The 20,272-nt window shown below is 46.8% G+C and overlaps 2 protein-coding genes across 2 annotated transcripts in view; one reads left to right on the forward strand and one right to left on the reverse strand.

The window, feature by feature from the left end:
* eipr1 (EARP complex and GARP complex interacting protein 1) overlaps positions 1 to 12,844 on the reverse strand; it is a 31,761-nt gene extending 18,917 nt beyond the window's left edge. The window contains exons 1-5 of the mRNA XM_084481698.1: positions 12,707 to 12,844; positions 12,319 to 12,402; positions 7,025 to 7,157; positions 4,292 to 4,451; positions 3,178 to 3,184 (exon numbers count right to left, since the gene is read on the reverse strand). Of these exons, the coding sequence (XP_084337824.1) occupies positions 3,178 to 3,184; positions 4,292 to 4,451; positions 7,025 to 7,157; positions 12,319 to 12,402; positions 12,707 to 12,748 (426 nt within the window). The 5' untranslated portion in view covers positions 12,749 to 12,844. The remainder of the gene's footprint in view (positions 1 to 3,177; positions 3,185 to 4,291; positions 4,452 to 7,024; positions 7,158 to 12,318; positions 12,403 to 12,706) is intronic.
* Positions 12,845 to 13,018: 174 nt separating this feature from the next.
* The window catches only part of trappc12 (trafficking protein particle complex subunit 12), a 9,645-nt gene continuing 2,391 nt past the window's right edge, over positions 13,019 to 20,272 (forward strand). Inside the window, exons 1-3 of the mRNA XM_084481699.1 lie at positions 13,019 to 13,080; positions 13,441 to 14,764; positions 16,089 to 16,241. Coding sequence (XP_084337825.1) covers positions 13,451 to 14,764; positions 16,089 to 16,241 — 1,467 coding nt within the window. The 5' untranslated portion in view covers positions 13,019 to 13,080; positions 13,441 to 13,450. The remainder of the gene's footprint in view (positions 13,081 to 13,440; positions 14,765 to 16,088; positions 16,242 to 20,272) is intronic.

Raw genomic sequence — 20,272 nt, forward strand, 5'->3', positions numbered from 1 at the left:
CGGAAAAGCTTTGGAAAAGCTGGGAAGCCGGAGCATTACTGTATAAAGTCCCATGTATGATTGTTCATGTTGACTTGATTTCCTGACAACACGTTTCATCCAGACTCTCTGGGTTTCCCATCCCCTGTTGCTCGCCAACTTTGGCTTAGACTAGCGGTAAAAAAAAACAACAGGGTTGGTGTAAACACACAGCCGTGGTTCTGTGATTCAGATCGTTTCAGATGTATTCTCTTTCGGTAGTTTGTTGAGCAAGACATGACTGCGACAGAATTACCTTCTGTAACTATCCCATCTGTAAGGATAGGAAACACCCTATGAAATGTGATAAAGGAAGGGACCATTGACTTATTGTCTGACATCTTTAAGCCCAATTTCTAGAACCACATACAACGACAACCAATTACACTTGCCAGTTGCCACCCATCAGTGGATGCAAAAAAGACCATAAAGTGTAAAATCTCTGCTAGACACCAACAATCAATTGTTCATCCCGTCTTTTGTCTTTAGCCTTTTCGATCTAGCTCTGTGACTCATAGAGGAGTGACAGAAGACTGCGATCGTGAACGGCCTTATATTTAGAATATAGATTCAGCATACTCTTAACATTGATTGACTGACTATCCCTCCAGGGAAGTTGGTTAGTGTTTTGTTAAGACCGGTGATTGATTTGCTGGTGTCCGTAGTCTGGTGCTACAAACAGCCATACGTTATGTTGTAACCTATGGACAGCCTTGCCATGCAAAGTGATGAAGGAGACCAGCTCATAGAGACCACAGAGCTTTTTCTTGCCTACGATCATCTTCCTCAGTGTGGAAGATAAACAAATCCTAAATCTCTGCCAAAATGTTTTTATACATTTCAGCTTGTTCTATCAATGAGGAGGTGAACAGGTTTTCTTTACCTAAATGGATTTCGAGGTGGGCTTGCTATCATAAGGATGTGTTTGATGAGTTTGTTTTTTAAATGACATCAATGAAGACAACTCCATTTTCTTGGACTAATTAGTGTATGGGAAGCCTCTATAACAAAGCCAGCCAGCTGTGGAGGGAAGGAGTGGGAGAGAGAGCGAGAGAGAGAGCAAGAGAGCAAGAGAGGGAGAGAGGTGAGTTGAGTTTAGGCTACAGAAGAGTTTTCACGAGACAAGATAAACTAATGTCAGAGAAGGGGTGCGAAGACGGCGTGAAAAGCATGCCTCTTGGATTTCATCCAGCGATAGTCCTTGAACAATTGTGGAGAGGAGTGAAGGAGACCGCAGACGAGAAGGGAGGAGAACAGAGGCGACCAGATGAGAAAAGAGGAGAGGATAAAAATGGAGAAGGAGAAGAGGCGGAGAGTAGGGGTGAGAGGAGAGGAGCGGGCACCGTCAATTTGGGGTTGATGCGGGTCGGCCTTCACGGTGGCACGTACACACCTCGGTGGGTATACCTCACTGCCACCTCCGGGAGTAGGGTGGCATTTCATGTACCATCTCACACGCACACGCACACATTTTTTGGACCCACAATTCATATGGATAATTTTTTTTTTTTTTTTTTACAAATGCAGCTTATGGTGTTAGCACGCACACACGCACACGTCAAATTGAAAGAACCCTAATTGTTTAAATACTTCAACGCTTCATCTGTCCCTATAGCACTGCTTCATTTAGACCATCAGGAGAGGGAAGCCGGAAAACAGAGCGGCAAAGCCCACATCATTTTCCCTTATTGTCTTGCTTCTTGATTATGAAAGAATGCGTCCTAAGCGTTCGACCTTGAGCGTAGTACCACGCCAATACTAATGGTATGCAAATATGCTGTAGAGAAGCAATGGAGGTTTTACAAGCCCATATATCTCAGCTTGGCAAAGAGATGCTCCCTCTCTCACCTTGTTACTCTCCCTCTCACTCTTTTCCTCTCTGTTACTCCCTCACTATCTCTTGTTTCCTTTCTGCTATTCCCTATGTTTTTACGTCTTTTTAATAAACCGGATTGTCGGCGCAACTTATACACACACATGGCCAAAAACACACCCACAAAGTATATGTAAGCTGTGTGTAGTATTGAAGCAGACGGTACATAAAGTAATTCATTCAGTCAATGGCAAACAATCACACATCATACACATGATTGCTGCAAGCACACATAAAAAACACACAGACACACGCATACACACACACACACACACGTCCCACCCATGTTTAGAAAAAAAAAACAACAACCTTGTTTTTGCGCTTTGCTGTTGCCAACCAGGGCTCTGATTGGCTAGAATAGCTCAATGGCAATCGATTTTGCTCGACTTTGTGATTCTCAATCAAAAGCTAGTGCAATAAAAAAAACGAAGGAAAATAACCCACTATGGTATACAGACACCCACACACATGCACACAAAATCTTTTTTGCCGATTTTTCATTTGAGGCTTGCCTTTACTGCAGTGTTTGTCCATCCAAACAACAATAAGGGGATTTGGGGGCGGCAGGAGTGCTTTGCTAAAATGTTTTTTTGGGCCAAGGGGGATGGGGAGGGGGCCGTATTGCGAGTGTGAAAAGCAGCTATGCACACAGAGCGACAAACACATATGAAAGCAGGAGGTAACACACGCGCACACACACACACACAGGGTCCAGTATCCCAACAGCCATTCATATGCAAAAAATAACATGCACACATACATACATATAAAGACGCATACATAGAGTGTACACACACACACACACACACACACACACACACACACACACACAGTTTCCCCCAATCACTCAGACAACAGTGGCAGCCAGAACTAGTAGGCTGCCAGTTGTATGTGTGTGTGTGTGTGTGTGTGTGTGTGTGTGTGTGTGTGTGTGTGTGTGTGTGTGTGTGTGTGTGTGTGTGTGTGTGTGTGCGTGTGAGAGCAAGATGGAGGAGGTGGGCAGCAGACCAAAGCCATCCATCTAGGGAAGCCAATAGTACACAGCCCTGGCTACCGGCTTCACAGCACTGAGGCTCACACACACACACACACACACACACACACACACACACACACACACACACACACACACACACACACACACACACACACACACACACACACACACACACACACACACACACACACACACACACACAGGTGCCCTTGAGAGGGTTACACCTCACATGGTGTTTAGGTGTTGAAGCCCGGAGCACATCAATCTCTACCCAGCAGCCCTACCTGACCTGCCCTCTGGACACACGGACACCAACGACGGACAATATGTACATTTTAAGTGCACACACACACACACACACACACACACACACACACACGCTTTCCATCCTTATTCGTCATAGACTCACAAATATGACCAAAAAAAGCCTTTTGTTCTCTCTCTCTCTCTCTCTCTCTCTCTCTCTCTCTCTCTCTCTCTCTCTCTCTCTCTCTCTCTCTCTCTCTCTCTCTCTCTCTCTCTCTCTCTCTCTCTCTCTCTCTCTCTCTCTCTCTCTCTCTCTCTCTCTCTCTCTCTCTCTGATATGTGCTACTGTATGCATTGTGTTAACCGACGGGCGCCTTATAAAAATGATAGCAATCACAAGACAACTGATGAACGGTGGGCTAAAAAGGGGAATGACCATTGATTTCCGATCCTGTAGGCCAGTGAATCATGGGGTAATGTGCTTTGCAGAGCAGGCCCAGCTGGGAGACAAAAGGGGACAGGGCCGGGGCTGTGATCGTGCATATGTGGGCCAGTCGATTGTCTTGGACCGAAAGAGGAGGTAAATAAATAATGAAACTGCATATCCATACAGTGGGGGGGGGAGAAATGAAAAATATGGCCGCGGCAATGAGGGGATAAACTAAGCAAATAGGCAGATAGATGGAGACGGATGGGGAGGGCCTCATCTGAGCACGGAGCAGAACAACATGGGAACAGAACAGAAGAGTTGAACTAATAAGAGGCAACTCAACCAACCTACCGAAATCAGGTAATAAAAACCTCAAGGTGATACTATGGTTATTTCGAGCTAAAGGTTGATTTTTTGCGACAACATATTTGCAATTGTGATACCAAACCGGTAATCCCCACACTTTGCTGCATAGTTTTTGGATTGATTGACAAGTCAAGCAGGGGGTGTGCTGGGTGGTTGCTGTGGCAACGTGAGGGCGTTTTGGATGGTTGTGAGGGCATTGCTATGTGGTCGCAAAGGTTGTTGGAGACATGACATGGTTTGGACAGTTGCTAGGGAGTTGCCAGGTAGTTGTTAAGGTGTTCTGGGGGGTGGTTACTAAGGCGTCACTAGTATGTTGTGGGTGGTTGCTATAGGGCTTCAGATAGAGACGCTGGGTACCTACCTAGCTGCGTTGCCATGGGCGCTGTCGTTAAGGTGACAGAGGAGTTCCAGTGTCTGGGGATTGTGGGCGGAGTCGTCGGGCGACTCGTGGCTGCTGCCCGTCTCCCAGTCGCAGGGCATCCGCCAGACTGAGGCGCAGGACACCACCCTGCTGTCACAGGCTGCAGGACACACACACACACACACACACAATGCAAACACACACACACAGGGTGCGATGTCAGTGGAGGGTGCAAATGAATGCATGTAGTTGTGATCACACAAATACTAATCATTTTAATCAAGCTAAGTGTGTGCATGTGCGTGTGCGTGCGTGCATGCGTGTGCGTGTAAGTACTGTTACGAGGCGGTAAACTTTGCACCCAAAACCCAAACCACAAATGAGTTACTGTATTTGGACATAGCCCAACACCACATACAGCTGGACTTGCTAATTGGAGCCAGTGGTGTGAAAACTAGAATTGATACAGTAATTGGACATAAAAAAGAAAATGCAGTGGAGGGCTGCAATGCGAAAAACTAATGGTATATAGGGAAACCAAAAAGAAGAGGGATAGAGGACAAGGAGAGATATAATGGGGGCGTATAACTATTTTTTGTGCCATGTAGATATTGATAGTGTGGGCAGGGGGAGGGAGGGAGGGAGGGAGGGAACATTGTCGTTGGGCCTGTTTGTCAAAATTAAAAGCAAGGCGGCCGGAGTCAGCGGGGGTCTTGAGTGGTTTTGGACAAGCCCAATGCTCCCAATAAGTGGCCAAGCAATCATCAGGAACTCAAGACCCTTTCTGGCTCAATCTGCTAGGCACCGCTCTTAAAGAGAGGTCATTTGTATACGTGTGTGGACTGGAAGGCATATGTATACACAGTATCAGTACATATAACACAGATACACCGTAGAGATAGAGGAGAGACTGTAGAGAGTATGTATACATGTATGAATTAATGAATGAGATATATATTAATATATATTATATATTACATACACACTTTTTTTATTTAATTGTAATCAAGACAAATAAGATATACTATCAGCGAGTAAGTGAGGAAAGAAGGAAAAGCGTAAAAGAGCGAGAGAGTGGAGACACTAGGCAGAGCCCTCAGTAGAACCAGTGACTACTGCCCCTAGAGGCTAGAGGCGGATTTGCGCTCTGCGCCAACCTCACCCACTCGATGAGTCTGTCCCATCTGTCAGGGCTGTCTGCTCCAATGTGACACACGCACACTTTAACATCAACACACAACTGTACAGACACATGCATTCTCTTTCCCCCCACACTATATTTCATTTGTCTGTTTACCCATGTACATGGACGGGCTCTAACACACACACACACACACACACACACACACACACACACACACACACACACACACACACACACACACACACACACACACACACACACACACACACACACACACACACACACACACACACACACACGCTCTGAGTAATGACAAAGGAAGGCCAATACGAAACACACACAACAGCTTCTAATTTGGAGGGCTCAGCCACAAGATAACAAATGACACACTAATTATGGTCCATTTAACTAAATCGCACCCAAACGGCCATCGCACTGCACACTGTGGTGGCCTTACCTTCAGCACTCGAGTAGCCCAACTGTACTTTTCTATTCTTACTTTAGCCACTGCGGAAATGGTGCAGGTGGTGGCCATGTTCACACACGCCATGCGGATGAATGCGACAAATTTGGCGACGAATGCAAGCAGAATGTCTACAGATGGGGCTATAGAGAGAGCATTATAAGCTCAGAGTGTGTAACTTACTCTTACAAGCGTAACCTACAAGTGTGACATTAGCATGGGGTTCTGGTTTTCTTCCTTCCTTCCTTCCCCCCCCCCACCACTATCCTCCCCAACCGTGCATCTCGTGTCTCACTAAAGCGACTGCTTGTTTGCGGGACATGGTCTCTGCGAGCACAAATGCACGTTGACTATGTTGTGTCGACTCGTCTCCGGGACGAAATGAACCAAAAACAAAACGTCCCTTAAGTGAGTTAGAATGCTCTTCAAGATGGCGACTGCTGCTGCGGACTCTGAAGTCATCACTGCACATTTTGTCTGGAGATAGGATGCGGGAGGGCTGAATGTGCACGCCAAAGAGCTAATGTATTTGCATGTACCATGACCAAACCCACAAATCAGTCACGGATGTATCGGAGAAAAAAAAGTGGTAAACCATTTCCAAGACCACAGGGATGAATAAGGCAAGTGGAGATTTACATACTTTCAATTTAGTTTTCCCTCCTAAACTCATGTTCATTATTTGATTCAACTCAAATATAAGTGGGTCAAATAAAGGTTGGATGACTTCCACAGAGTCCCCCATTGTAGGCAAATCTCTCCCCTCACACGGCTGTCAGGCGTGGGGCGTCACGTCTGCGCGTTCGCACTGATCCTATCAGGGCCCGGCCGCGTCACGCCAACACAAGCTGCTGAAGCCCTGCATTCGTCAACGCCGGCCATCGATCCCCTGCTGCAGATCCGATTAGACAAAAGGGTTGCAAACGCGTCTGGGAAAAGTGCACAAGGTAATTAAGCGCGAGAGGGACAGACAGTCGGACATCGGGAGGGAGTGGAGGAGCACCGATGGAGATGCAGCGTGCCATCCATACCGTGTGACCAAAAGAGATGGGAGCATGGAGAAGCGATAGGTGGGAGGTAGAGGGTGTGGTGGCTGGGGGGTTGGGGGTGCTGGAAAGAGGCTCACTTTTGTTGTAGCAGGTGGTGAGCACGGCCTTATCCGCGGGACTGGCGCCAATGTTCCATATCTCCCCAGCTTGGTGCAGGAGCACGGTCTTGTTAATGATGTTATTCTCATCATCAAAGTCAATGATGTGGATCTGGGAGTAAGCAGAGAGAGAGAGAGAGAGAGAGAGAGAGAGAGAGAGAGAGAGAGAGAGAGAGAGAGAGAGAGAGAGAGAGAGAGAGAGAGAGAGAGAGAGAGAGAGAGAGAGAGACATAAAGACACAGAGAGAAAGAGACAGACAGACATAGAGAGAGAGACATGGGACAAAGAAAGAAAGAAAGAAAGAAAGAAAGAAAGAAAGAGAGACAGAGTTAAGATGAAGCAACGTTATGTGCCCCTCCCTCTCATCTACTGAATGCAACCACCACAGTTCAAAGCTCTGCTCATTTCTCCTGTTCACCAACAATGAGCAGATTCTGATTAACAAACGCTCTCTGAAAGATGATATACCGTTTCCCACCCCTCCCCTCACAAAAAAAAATACTACAGACTTCACATACTCGTCTTTTTTCTCCCCTTGATTTGCTTTCAAAGCAGCGATTAAGACAGTCTGTTAGAAGTCCTATTTAATTGGGGAATCATGGCAGTCCCACATGTGACACAGCTGCAAAACAAGCTGAGGAGAGAAAAACAAAGATGAAATACGGATTACAGTTGAGCTTTCGTGGCGAATGATACCTCAGGGTTGGGTTGTACTCACACTGTGTAGAAAAGGACTCGAGGAGAGTCTGAGGCATGATCTTTTTTATTGAACAACTGTTCAATAAAGTTTTTCTTTCCCCTTAGGAATATATTGAATTGCAGAGGCTAATTTAGCTAAGCTTTTGTGTTAACCAGTAATCTCCAACCCATCTGTGCATTCCTATTAAATATGGTGTTCAAAATTCTTAGAGGAATACACCACAGAAAACAATTATTACTGTAACAATTATGAACAAAGTGTAACCTGGAATTAGAAATGTTGTGCTCCCTTTTTTTGTAAATAGAAATGTTGTTTTGGTCACTTTTTTAGTAAATGAGTAAAACACTGGTCTTGCCCAGTGATGAAATCCCGATGACAAATGGAGTAGGGATGTAGATGTTCACAGATACATTTCAACTCAAATTTGAGAATCGGGCAATTGAAAGTACACATACACCATATATCTTCTGCAAGCTCTTGTGGAATTGTTTAATCTAAAAAACAGATAGTACAGAAAAAGAATAGATAGTTTCCCAAGCCTTTTTAGCTTATCCACTAAGCAAACACGTTTAGACTCCCAACAAGAAGTAAGCTGCTCTCTTTCATTGGATATGAAAATATATTAGGGCACTTTCTCTTGGCCCACTGTATATATTTGCATTGTACCTCTATATGCCAAGCCATTTAGTGCCAATATTACTTACACATATTTAATAAGTCCACACATGTACATAATGTTTTGTGAGCTGAAAACATAAACTCTACACTTGATGAATTGCTGTTCACATATCTTAACCTACAGGTTTATAGTTAATGTTTTTCAAGTCAGAAAACCTTATTTACATGTGTGGATTTTGTCAATACGTGCAAGTAATCTGAGCACTAAATTCACTCCATATGCAGCACAGTAAAAAAGTGAAACTAAAGTAAACAACAAACCGTGAGGTGGGGCCCCAAGGTGATGTTGCTCTGCTAAGAGAGGGGCTTACATCACTTCAACAGGGTGGGGGGCTGCTGGGGCATTTATGGGGTTCCACAGGACCATAACTCTATCAAGGCAGCACCTTCACTCCCTTTATGCCTACACTAGTTTTACAGGCAGACGCAGGAGGGGCAGTCCGGGCTGGAGGGAGGGAAGGAGGGATGGCAAGAAAGCGAGAGAGAGAGAGAGAAAGAGAGAAAGAGAGAAAGAGAGAGAGAGAGAGAGAGAGAGAGAGAGAGTGTCTTGGAGCAGCAGGATCTTTCAGTGGCCTCAAAGTCAGTCTGGCAGCCATTAACCTTGAGTTGGTTGAACTGCATCAGGTGCATAAAAAAAATAATTATTAGCCCAAAAAATGATTAAGCAAAGTCAGAATTTTATGGCGGTGCGTAGGTGTGTGCGTGCGTGTGTATGTGCGTGCGGAGGGGGGGATGGGGAGTGAAATACACTTGGGCTGGCAGGACAGTGTAATTGGAGGGAAGAAGGTGTCCATGGTCCCTGGCACTCCCCACCACCACACACACACTCCAATGATCCCAGGTGAGAAAGGTGGAAAGTGGGCGGGAGTGAGAGAGTGAGAACGTGAGAGAAGGAGAGAGAGAGAGAGAGAGAGGTTCCAACCTTCCTCCCTCGTGGTGATTTATCAATCGTGTTCGTCCAAGACCCAGGGAGTGAGTCATAGCCTTCAGCCCATCTGGCAAGCGGCCCGCCGCTTTTAATTAGGTTCCTGATTGGTGGGAGGAGGCAGCGCGTGTGTGTGTAGGCGTGTGTGTGTGTGTGTGTGTGTGTGTGTGTGTGTGTGTGTGTGTGTGTGTGTGTGTGTGTGTGTGTGTGTGTGTGTGTGTGTGTGTGTGTGTGTGTGTGTGTGTGTGTGAATGTGTGCATGCAATTGAGTATGCGTGTGGGTGAAGGCATTTGTGTGTGTGTGTGTGTGTGTGTGTGTGTGTGTGTGTGTGTGTGTGTGTGTGTGTGTGTGTGTGTGTGTGTGTGTGTGTGTGTGTGTGTGTGTGTGTGTGTGTGTGTGTGGTTTGCTGGCACATTATAGTGAGGGATAAAAAACACTGGCTAGCTCCTGAACCCCCCCCCCCCCCCCCCTCCATCCTCTTCCCTTCATCCTGTCCCCACCGCCAAACCCAGCCCCACCAGAGACATCCACAAACACTTAACTTGGGGGGACCTTTTTTTTTTTTTTTTTCTCTCCACTAAAGCTCTTTAGCCACACGGGTGACAGTGAGCGGGGGCCCGGTCGGGGGGGCCCGGTCGGGGGGGGGGGCGCAGCGGACGGCCCATAGCGGTGCCAGAACCCGGCGCTTTATCTCGTTAGCAGCCCTAAATGCCACGGCGGCGAGTCCTCCGCGATCTGTCATTCAAGCTATTGGTCTCTGAGGGATTTTAAAAAGGTGCTCAGCGAGTTAAGAGAGGCATTTCCACCCTGCATTATGCTTAATGGGAGGTGGAAAGGCCAGAGGGCTTATGGATACAGCTGAAGTGGAGGAGGAGGCGGGCGGGTGTTGGTGAGTGGTGGGGTGATGGGGGGTAAGGAGTGGGGGGACGGGGAGAGGGTTGGGGGGTGGCAGGGGAGATGGAACAGCAATCAGAAAGGCATTTTTCACAACACGAGTACAAACTAAACTGGACTTGGCTGACAAGTGAATGCAGTTAAGACTTGCAGTGATCATGCTGAAATGTGCGATAAAAATAATAAAATAAACGCCACTGGCTGCACTCCAGATGCAGAATTTTTATGGAAGCAGGATAAGGGGAAATTATGTTTAATTATTTTCAAATCAGTACATGGTAATTTTTGGTAAGGAGAAGTTAATTTATGAGATATTCTATTTTTATGTTTTTTAAATAGCAAATCTGTATAAAAACGGTGTATTCTTCAACATGAATGAGGTTTAGTGATATACCAGCATCGGAGGTATTTAGTCCTGTCACCATGGCAATACAAGTGGCTATGAATGTGAAAGAGGGAAGCATTATTACTGTACAGCATGCCTTACATCTGATTACTACAATGAGGTTAGCCTCACAACGCTGTGAAAAAAATAATCAATTTGATTCTCTCTTGTGTTTTCAGATCTGTGGCCATGCCAGGGAGATGGAAAGTATATTAAAGGGACTGCCAGTGTAGAGTAACAAGAAAAACACGTAGATCAGATGCATTGTCACTTTCCCTAACCAGCTCCACATTAGAGTCGCTAGACAGAACTTGGACGTCTCTCAATCTGAATCCAACGCCAGAGCCTTTTCACACAACAGTCTGCCAACACTTATTTTTTTTAACCATCTCTTTCCCATCTCAATTAATTATTTTCCCCTTAGACACCAACAGTTTCTTCATCTGTCACTGTATTGACCTCTGCAAAATGTGCACATGCCAGTGAGCCGCACACTTGCACACATAGACTTCCACATAAATATACACAAAGCCAGCCAAAACTGTACTTCTTATTGTACGCATGTCCACACACGCGCACACACAGTTTTCTAGGCAGACATTCATGAACAAACACTTGCGCTGACACACAACATTGCGGATAAAGAACCCTCTGGATAGCTTTATGCAAATCTTTTAATAAATACCTTAAAATTATACAATTTTCCACATTAAATAAAAAAAACACTTGCTGCTTTGTTTGTGTTGCTGCTGGACAGAGAAGGAGCTTAACAAACAATGCCTTAGGCTACAATTAACTAACAAAATATATCCATCTGTTATGGGGCCAGTGGATGATGATGAAATTCGGAAATTAGCTTTTTATGTCCACTTGTTTACTACTTTATTGTTGTTATTAGGTTTGATATAAAGTGCAGCTTGCAATTTTGTTGAGCTTATATTTGTCAAGTGAGCTCAAAATACAGATTAGCCTATGTTACGTTTGATTGCACTTGTAAGTCACAGCACTATATGCGTCAACAATCCATACTATCCATTGTCTTGGTCCTTGAATCCCCAACCTACATTTTTCACAGGTAAACCGTAACTAAACTGGTATTACAGTTAACTCTGTTTACATAATTGGTCTATTTAGGAGGGTCTACAAATATCCCTTGTATAAAGGTAATCTTATAATGTCTCGAGACCTTAGATTTATTCTTAATGCACACCTATTCAAATTATTATTTTAATAGGTGTGCATTAATGGTTATTTTTTTACGGCCATAAAGACTGAAACTATAGGCCAATAAAGAGAAAACCCTTTTTATCACTGAATAATATAGACTGTAGTAAGTTTGTGCATTTTGACATTGTTATATATATATATATATATATATATACAAAATAAATAAAATGATATGTCACGCAGGTTACCATTATCACAAGGATACAATATAAACACACACAACACATGTCCATCAGTTGGTCATACAACCGCATGCCTCTACCATCTTGCGCATCTGTTGTGCATTAAAGTTGAATTACAGTAGATGCCCAGGCCTTAATTTCTCCCTAGTAGATAGCAGCATAATCTATATCAATATGACTTGACAAAAAACATTTTAATCACCAGTTTTACTAGGCTGATTTATTAAAGAAAAATCATACTTATTATCAGAAAAGGTCTGCCTGTTTATTCCTAAACTCACCTGGTTATCAAATTTCAGAGACTGTGTGCCGACAAGGAAACGAATGGCATCAGTCTCAGCCGTCTGGGCAGTAAGAGCCCTTGCCTGCAAGAAGAATGCAACATACCAACATGATTCATAACGTTACTGTAAACAATAGTATTTCAAAGGCATTATGACTTTCAAATAATGACTAAGCCAATAATGAACAATTTTACTTCTATCAATCACTATAACATGACGAGGTTAGGCAATTACAATGGAGAACGGATGATCTATGACACGTAGATCTATGACACGTTTAAAATGTAATGTGACAAAAATATAATAACATATGCCAGAGTAGCTAGCTAGTGTTCATGTATATGGAGAGTGATGTGGTGTTTAGGTTAAACAGGAATCTACGTACCTGGAATTCGAGACCATAAATGACAGGTGCATCGTCTTCCATTTCTCAAATTGTTGCAGCTTTGGCCACCTTCCTAATGTTCAAAGGTATTAATTATTGCCCTACAGTAAGTGATATACTACTGCAAATTGTGCTACATTAAACCTATCCAAAATGCATTTCCGCAATATACACTTTTTGCGTACGTGGCGAGTGCGTAAAACGCGTACAAGGTACCGTGAAACATTTTTTTCTATGTGTTCGACGGCGTAAATCCTTTGAAGAATACCACTCATGAAGTTTGGTCCTTCACAGACGCCGTATGTTAGTGTTGTCGTATACTAGACATGCGCAGTGTAGGTCTTGCTGTCAGTCTTATAAAGAAGCGTTTAAAGGTAAGAATGCATTTCATGGCAGTATGAGGAAGTTTGATCACAGTTCATGTATTTAACGCATAATACAGTATGTAAATGTAAAACACTGGATGCGTTACCCATGTAATTTGTGCTTTGCTTTCTGTTTCGACAAGGTAGCTAACCAAATGACTTGACGTTAGCTATATAGCTAACCCCAAATCCAGAGTAGTAAATTGTCACGTCTGCAATAATAAAATGATTGTGCATTGTACATTTTATCATCGAATCAATGGTTAATCTTATCTTTGGTGTATCTTGCTTTTAGACAATAAACGGAAAGAAAAAAAGCTGCAGTGTCATTCGATAGGCAACACACTGACGTGTGGATATTATTTACAGGAGCAGTAGGATGGATAGCGGTGAGGGTCCTGCTCAACGGCCGGTCACCCTGGACATCGCTGTGGAGGATTTCGCCAATAATTCTCTAGCCCCTGATCAAACCATCTCCCACCATGCCTTCCTGCTCCCGGAGGAAACCATCGACCTCGGGGGGGAATTTGTCACCCCCCTGGAAGACAGCACTGCCACACCCTCAGAGAGCCTGCTGGAAAGACTCAATGACCAGATGATGGAGAGTGTCATGATTTCAGATTCACCTAATATCAGCGAAGAGGATGATGTGGCTCCTATCGACTCCTTTCTGGAGACAGGTGACAATGAAGTTATGGGAGAGCTGGAGGCTTCAGTCAGCACAGTTGAAAAACCTGACGTCATTCTGAATGCTAGTGAGACGGAAGCTGAGTTGGACGAACAGCAGTGTGAGAGTCCTGACCAAGAAGTAAAGGAGGAGGAGGAGGAGGAGGAGGAGGAGAATGACCAGAAGGGCCAGCAGGGTGAAACCGGGGAGACGGTCACTGTTTTGGTTTCTGCTGCTCACACACCGAGTCCGCCTAGTGCTATGGGTGAAGACCTGGCAATGCATTCTGTCATGGAGGAAACTCTTAAAGACGAGCCTGTGCCAGTTTGCACCATATTCAGTCAAGGTAACCAGCCCAAGACACTGGTGCCCGATGGTTTCCAGCCCACGCTCATCAAGTCTCCCAGCTTCAGCATGGCCAGCGGCGGGGGAAGCGACGAAACCGGCACGCCCAGCAAGCTGACCCCACCGCTGGTGTGTCAGCCCAGCCCCAGCCTCAGCAAGTTCTTCAGCGACAACGGCCACATGAACCCGGCCTCGGACTTCTTCGACTCATTCACCACCTCCTCCACTTCCTCCTTCATCTCCGTTTCAAACCCCAACGCCGAAGCCCACATCACCCCGCCCACGCCCGAACCAGTGACCCCAGAACCACAGCGCTCCTCCACCGGCTCTGCCCTCTCCACCCCGCACACAGGACCTCAAGGGGACTCCCTGTTTGGGGTGGTCCCCGCCGGCGAAAGCGCCGCTCCCTCGGTCCAGGCGCCGCCCCCTCTTCCCCGGGGACTCGCGGCCGCACCGCCGCAGCCCCAGCACTTCAACCAGCTCCAGGCCGCGTTCTCCGGCAGCGACGACCCGTTCGCCACGGCGCTGAGTCTGAGTGAGGTGGACCGGCGCCATGACGCCTGGCTGCCCTCCAACGAGACCAGGAAGGTGCTCATCGCGGTGGCCACCCAGCAGTACAACCAGGCTTACGTGGAGAGGGACAGAATCACCATGCCCGGCCTCAAGTTCGACAACCTACAGGTACAATAAGCACGCAGCTCCGGAATAATCACGTCCTCTCTCTTTGTAGGTACAGATGTAATTTCAAGTTCATTGAATTAGTTAAATTGCGGTACTTCCAGGCTTCTATATTATAGCTCTCTATACTATAGCAAGGCATCTTAGTTATTTTATGTATGATGAAATTCTGGTTTGTTATTCCTATGCAACCTCTAAACCTCTAACCTCTTCTGGTGTATGACGATAAATTACAACATGATCACAATTCGGTTGTTTTTATTTCACTGGCTGAGAGACATTCAGAATAATGAATGCCTGCTTGGTTGAGGATCCAGATTATACAACCTTTTGTTGTTGTTGTACATTGTAAAGTTGCAAACTAAAGTCCTACATTAATGTTATCTTAACACAGGATCATTCCTCACAAATACTGGTTCCACAAAAGGTTGCATACTTTTTTCCACAAAGCCAGCACCGTTTTACACAGAATGACCTGAGTTTTCTCCATAAGTCAATTTTGTATGCGTTTGACGTCCAACCCGTTGGACTCCAAAAACACGTGCAGGGCTCTAGATGCAAAGAAAATCCTTCTGCAACGCATGCCCCGAGCTATGTTGCATTGAAATTAATGAATGGATTTATTGTGAACTCCTCCGCAAACAGTTCAAGGTGCCATACTTCTGCGTGGCCGCAGACCATGAATCAAACGCATCAAAAGCCTTGATGCGTTTGTGTTCAAAATTATCCTTTAGTCCTCTTCATTCCAGTTCATTTGGCAATTATGTTGGATGCCTGTTTTTCTTAGACTCACAAAGGCACCCCATAGAAAATGATATTGTCTATTCAGGTGATGGAGTTCTATTTTTCTCCACCAATTCAAATTCAATTTCAAAATACATTTTGAGTGTGATTGAAGTTGAAGTGTATTAGAAAAAAGTATGTACAAAGACATTTCTTCAACCACATTTAAATAAACATATTTTCATAGCATTTAGATATTTTGGAGTCATTTAGATTTCCTCTGTGTCAGCCCCTGAACACTCACCTCCACTTGAGAAGCCAGTAGCCTCATTTTTAATCAGGCAGACTTGGTAATATTGAGACTGGATCACAGCTTCATACGTAATGAGCAACAGGACAACAGCGGCCCCCCATCAGACCTGCCTTGGTGATACCAGGGCAGTGCTAATGCTGCGATGGCGGGGGCCTTAATTTCCTGTGGGACCAGGGGCAGCGATAATCCACATGCACTTCCTCTTTTGTGAGGTGTTCTGCATTAACATGGCCCTCTTGATAATGGCATCATTTTAATGTGTGTTTGTGCGTGTGCGTGTGTACGGTACAGAGCGACGCAGTGAAAGACCTGATGCTGCGGTTCCTGGGTGAGCAGGCGGCGATGAAGAGACAGGTCCTCAACGCCAACTCTGTCGAGCAGTCCTTCCTGGGCCTGAAGCAGCTCATTGTAAGTCACCCACATCTACCAAGTATTTACCTGTCTTAATTGGTTTTGTAAGGCTTGTCTGTTAGCTGTTCAGGACGTCGTTGATAATGTTGTTTGTTGTACAGACGCGGCTGTTATAAGTCATTTTCCCCTTCCCCCTAGTCTCTGCCAACATGGCCTCCATTTGCCATTTGCTAGCAATATGCTAGGCAATGACTGCTAAGAGTATTGTATCAATTCCACACATCTCTGTCTCGCTTCAGGCAGCCTCACTTGACGGCTCTGTCATAATGTGTGACCCGTGGGTGACCTCACGAGACGCTTGTTATTTCCAACATATGCGCCTGCTGCTGCAGCAGCGATGCTGCGATGGAGAACGGTTGAAGGAAGCATAGCGGAGGAGGGAGGGATAAAGAGAGGGAGGAATGAGAGGGGGAGGGAGGGAGGGAGGGAGGGAGAGAAATAGAGGGAGAGAGAGAGAGAGAGAGAGAGAGAGAGAGGTGGTAGAGAGAGGAGGGGTGCGGAGATGGAGAGGTGGAGATCCTCCTGGCTCTCCAGTGCCTTTTCTCCTGCTGTGCCTATGTATTATGCATGGGAGTGCTGTGCATATTTCAAGGGCCTTCTGGACTTGGCTGCACACACACACACACAGACAGACAGACACACACACACACACACACACACACATACACATACACACACACTAGCACAGCAGCTCAAGAAAGGAAGACGAAGTTGGAGTTGGCCGCAGTCTGCAACACGCACACACACACACACACACACACACACATTCTGCGTCTGGACTATATAGTGTGACTGTGAGGTGTAGTTGTTTGTGTGTGTGTTCGCCCTCATTAATGTGCGTGTGTGCTGCCTATGTGCAGAAGAGGAGTCGTGTCATAAGGCATTAAAGCTATCTGCCAACTGGTGTGGGTGGGTGGTTCCCTGGAGTCAGAAAGTGAAGTAGAGGAGGGTGGGAGAGATTGAGCGAGAGACGCCGAGGGAGAGGAAGAGAGAGAGAGAGCGAGACAGAGATGGAGAACAGGGGGGTGATGGCAAGCAAGAAAGGTGCTTTTCTTTTTTTCAAAGAAGAAATGACAGGGAAAAGAAATACTTGAGCAATGCAGAGAAAGAAGGAAATCAATGATCTGTACTATGTATTTTAACCGGTGATGAGGTTTGTGGAGCTACTGCTTTAAAGTTATACTGGGAAGACTTCTGTTGTTGGCCCAAGGACTATCAGGCAGTGAGTGGGATGGGAGAGGCGAGCAAACTGAACTCTGGGACCTCTAGTTGCACGGTCCACTCGCTCTCCCACCAAGACACACATACTGTGTGTGTGTGTGTGTGTGTGTGGGTATTCACTCTTGGAATCATGCTATTGCATTCATTGTACCCTTTTTTTAAGTGGGAAACTTTTAATGGTGTAGCAAAGAGCAAAATCAGGTCACTTGTTTGTGTTCTTGCTTTGTTTTTAAACACAGATGTTCACAAGTGAGAAAGGGCAAACGCACACAAACACACACCAACGTGACTGTGTGACTGTGTGTGTGTGTGTGTGTGTGTGTGTGTGTGTGTGTGTGTGTGTGTGTGTGTGTGTGTGTGTGTGTGTGTGTGTGTGTGTGTGTGTGTGTGTGTGTGTGTGCAAGCGTGAGCCTGTGTGTGTCACAGCTGTGGCCGAGTGCCTCCAGTCACCTTGGCCGTGGTCAATACAGTGCATCGATTCCCCCGGATATGAGCCAGGTGGCTTCCTTTAGTTGCACACGTGCGTGACCGCGCCGTATGTGCTCACTAAAAGTGTCGTGCACACTTTTTTTTTTTTTTAATTCTTTTTTTTTTTTTTTTAATGAATGATGTTGGCAGAGTGACTCATGCTGCAGACCCAGCGGGTGACTGTGCCGGCTGTCACCAACCCACACTGTGCTCGGCGCGCGCTCACACGCTCACACACAGGATATTAGATAACCGGAACCGCGCACATGCACTGTCACTAGAGCAGGTCCCCGAGAAAGCCAGAGACACGGAGCAGACCTGCGTTTTGAGTGCAGGAAGCGCTGGATTGAGACAATGCGACCGGCCTAATGTGATGACAGATGTGGAACGATATCAGCATGGATCTCGTGTTCCCTCCGTCTCTCCCGTCCCGGTTTCCCCCCCCCCCCCCGTTGTGCTGCTCCAGAATCAAACTCGCTGGGTTATAGGAGAGCCGGTCAGATGACCGAGGCCCTGGCTCCCCCCTCTAGCTCTCTCTAACCCCTTTCTTCGCTCTTCATCCCTCTCTCTTTCAGTGACCTCTCTCGCTGGGTCTCTCTCGCCGTCTCTCTCTCTCTCCCACGCTCTTTCTCTCTCTCTCTCTCTCTCTCTCTCTCTCTCTCTCTCTCTCTCTCTCTCTCTCTCTCTCTCTCTCTCTGTCTCCTTGCAGTGGTGTGGTCAGCACTGGTGCATCTCTGGCTCAGCACCACCCTGGGCTGGCCTCATCCGTCTCTGTGATTAGGCAACCCTTCTCCTCCTCCCCCCCCCCCCCCGCCCCTCCCTCTATCCCCCCTCTCTCTAACTCCTCTCTCTCTCCTCTGTCCGTCTGTGTTATCTACCAGAGCCCATAACCTCTCTTTCTCCTCCCCACAGCGTGATGGCGTCTGGGCTGGGCGCCAGGTCTCCAGCAGAGGTGTGTGTGTGTGTGTGTGTGTGTGTGTGTGTGTGTGTGTGTGTGTGTGTGTGTGTGTGTGTGTGTGTGTGTGTGTGTGTGTGTGTGTGTGTGTGTGTGTGTGTGTGTGTGTGGCAGGCATCTAACCTCATGAAGGTGCAGACTTGCTAAGCACGGTGTGTTTGCACACACACACACACACACACACACACACACACACACACACACACACACCCCCCTCTCCTCGCCTCCACCTTGGACGGGTCAGACAGACGCAGTCCCTCCTTTGCTCCGCCCAATAATCAGCATCCCGGCGACCTGGCGAGCGTGTCCTGCTTTTGATATCATCGTTCCTGCGACCTTTAGTTATCATTACGCCGGCACTCTCACACAGCCTGTCATTTCCCTGCTCATAACGACAATGATGCGCGGGCTGAGGGGGGAGGAGGGGTGGCAGGAGTACGGGGGGGGGGGGGGGGGTCGGGGGGGGGGAGGTGGCGGCGGCGGTGGCGGCGGCGGTGGCGGAGAGCCGGGGAGAGCAGCGTCAGCAGCCCAGGGTCGTGTCGGCGCCTCTCCCTCCCTCTGGTGTTGGTGGTTCTCACCTTGCTCGGCGCGCGCAGGCAGACGCCATATGTTCAGGCCTAGTCATCGCCGCGCGGGAGACCGGGATCGGCCCGTCGGGGTGCGAGGAGCTCGGGAGTCGCGTCGCCGCTTTCCGTTTGACGTCATCTCCCGCGACCTCCAGCCGCAGAAAACTTGTCCCCGTGTAAAAATGTTCAAAATGTCAAGTCGAAATGTTAGGCGCGGTGGTGAAGTATGGCGTCGGAGCGGAGTCGGAGCTCCCGGTGCACGGGGACTAGGCAGCCCTCGCTAACGTCTGGATTTGCCTGCGGCCTCGCTAGTCTCGCTGGGGAACAGCAGTGTCCCTTCCAAGCTTTGTTGTGCATGGCTTTCTTTTTAATTCTTTATAACTTTGCCAAAGGAAAATCTGCCTTGAACTTGTGATCATTAATATAATTATGCCTCAACACTTTAAACCCGGTGACAAGATTCATTAATGTAACGAGTCTATACTACAATGAAGGAGCATGCGTGGTATTGTACCGCCTTGCTTAACATTACCATGTGTGCAAGTGTTGATGTGCCATTTTTAAAAGAGTTCAAGGCACGAGTTTGGTTTCACATCCCAACCAACAGTGTCGTGTGTGTGTGGGATGCTATGATTAGAGTGACAATGTCTCACCTGCCGTGCGTCATAACAGCCAGTAGCGTGTCTCGCTGTGTCTTTTCACACCCTCTCTCCTCATTGCGTTTCTGTGTCGGAAGCATGGCCAAATGAGACCAACCACGGGGCGAAGATGCGATGGCATCTTATTCACGCCCTGCTCTTTAGTTGAACGTCTTCGTTTCACTGTCGTGTAGGCTCCCCACATGAAGGAGGAGC

The sequence above is a fragment of the Micromesistius poutassou genome, assembly GCF_964030765.1.
Source record: "Micromesistius poutassou genome assembly, chromosome: 17".
NCBI classification, from domain to species: domain Eukaryota; kingdom Metazoa; phylum Chordata; class Actinopteri; order Gadiformes; family Gadidae; genus Micromesistius; species Micromesistius poutassou.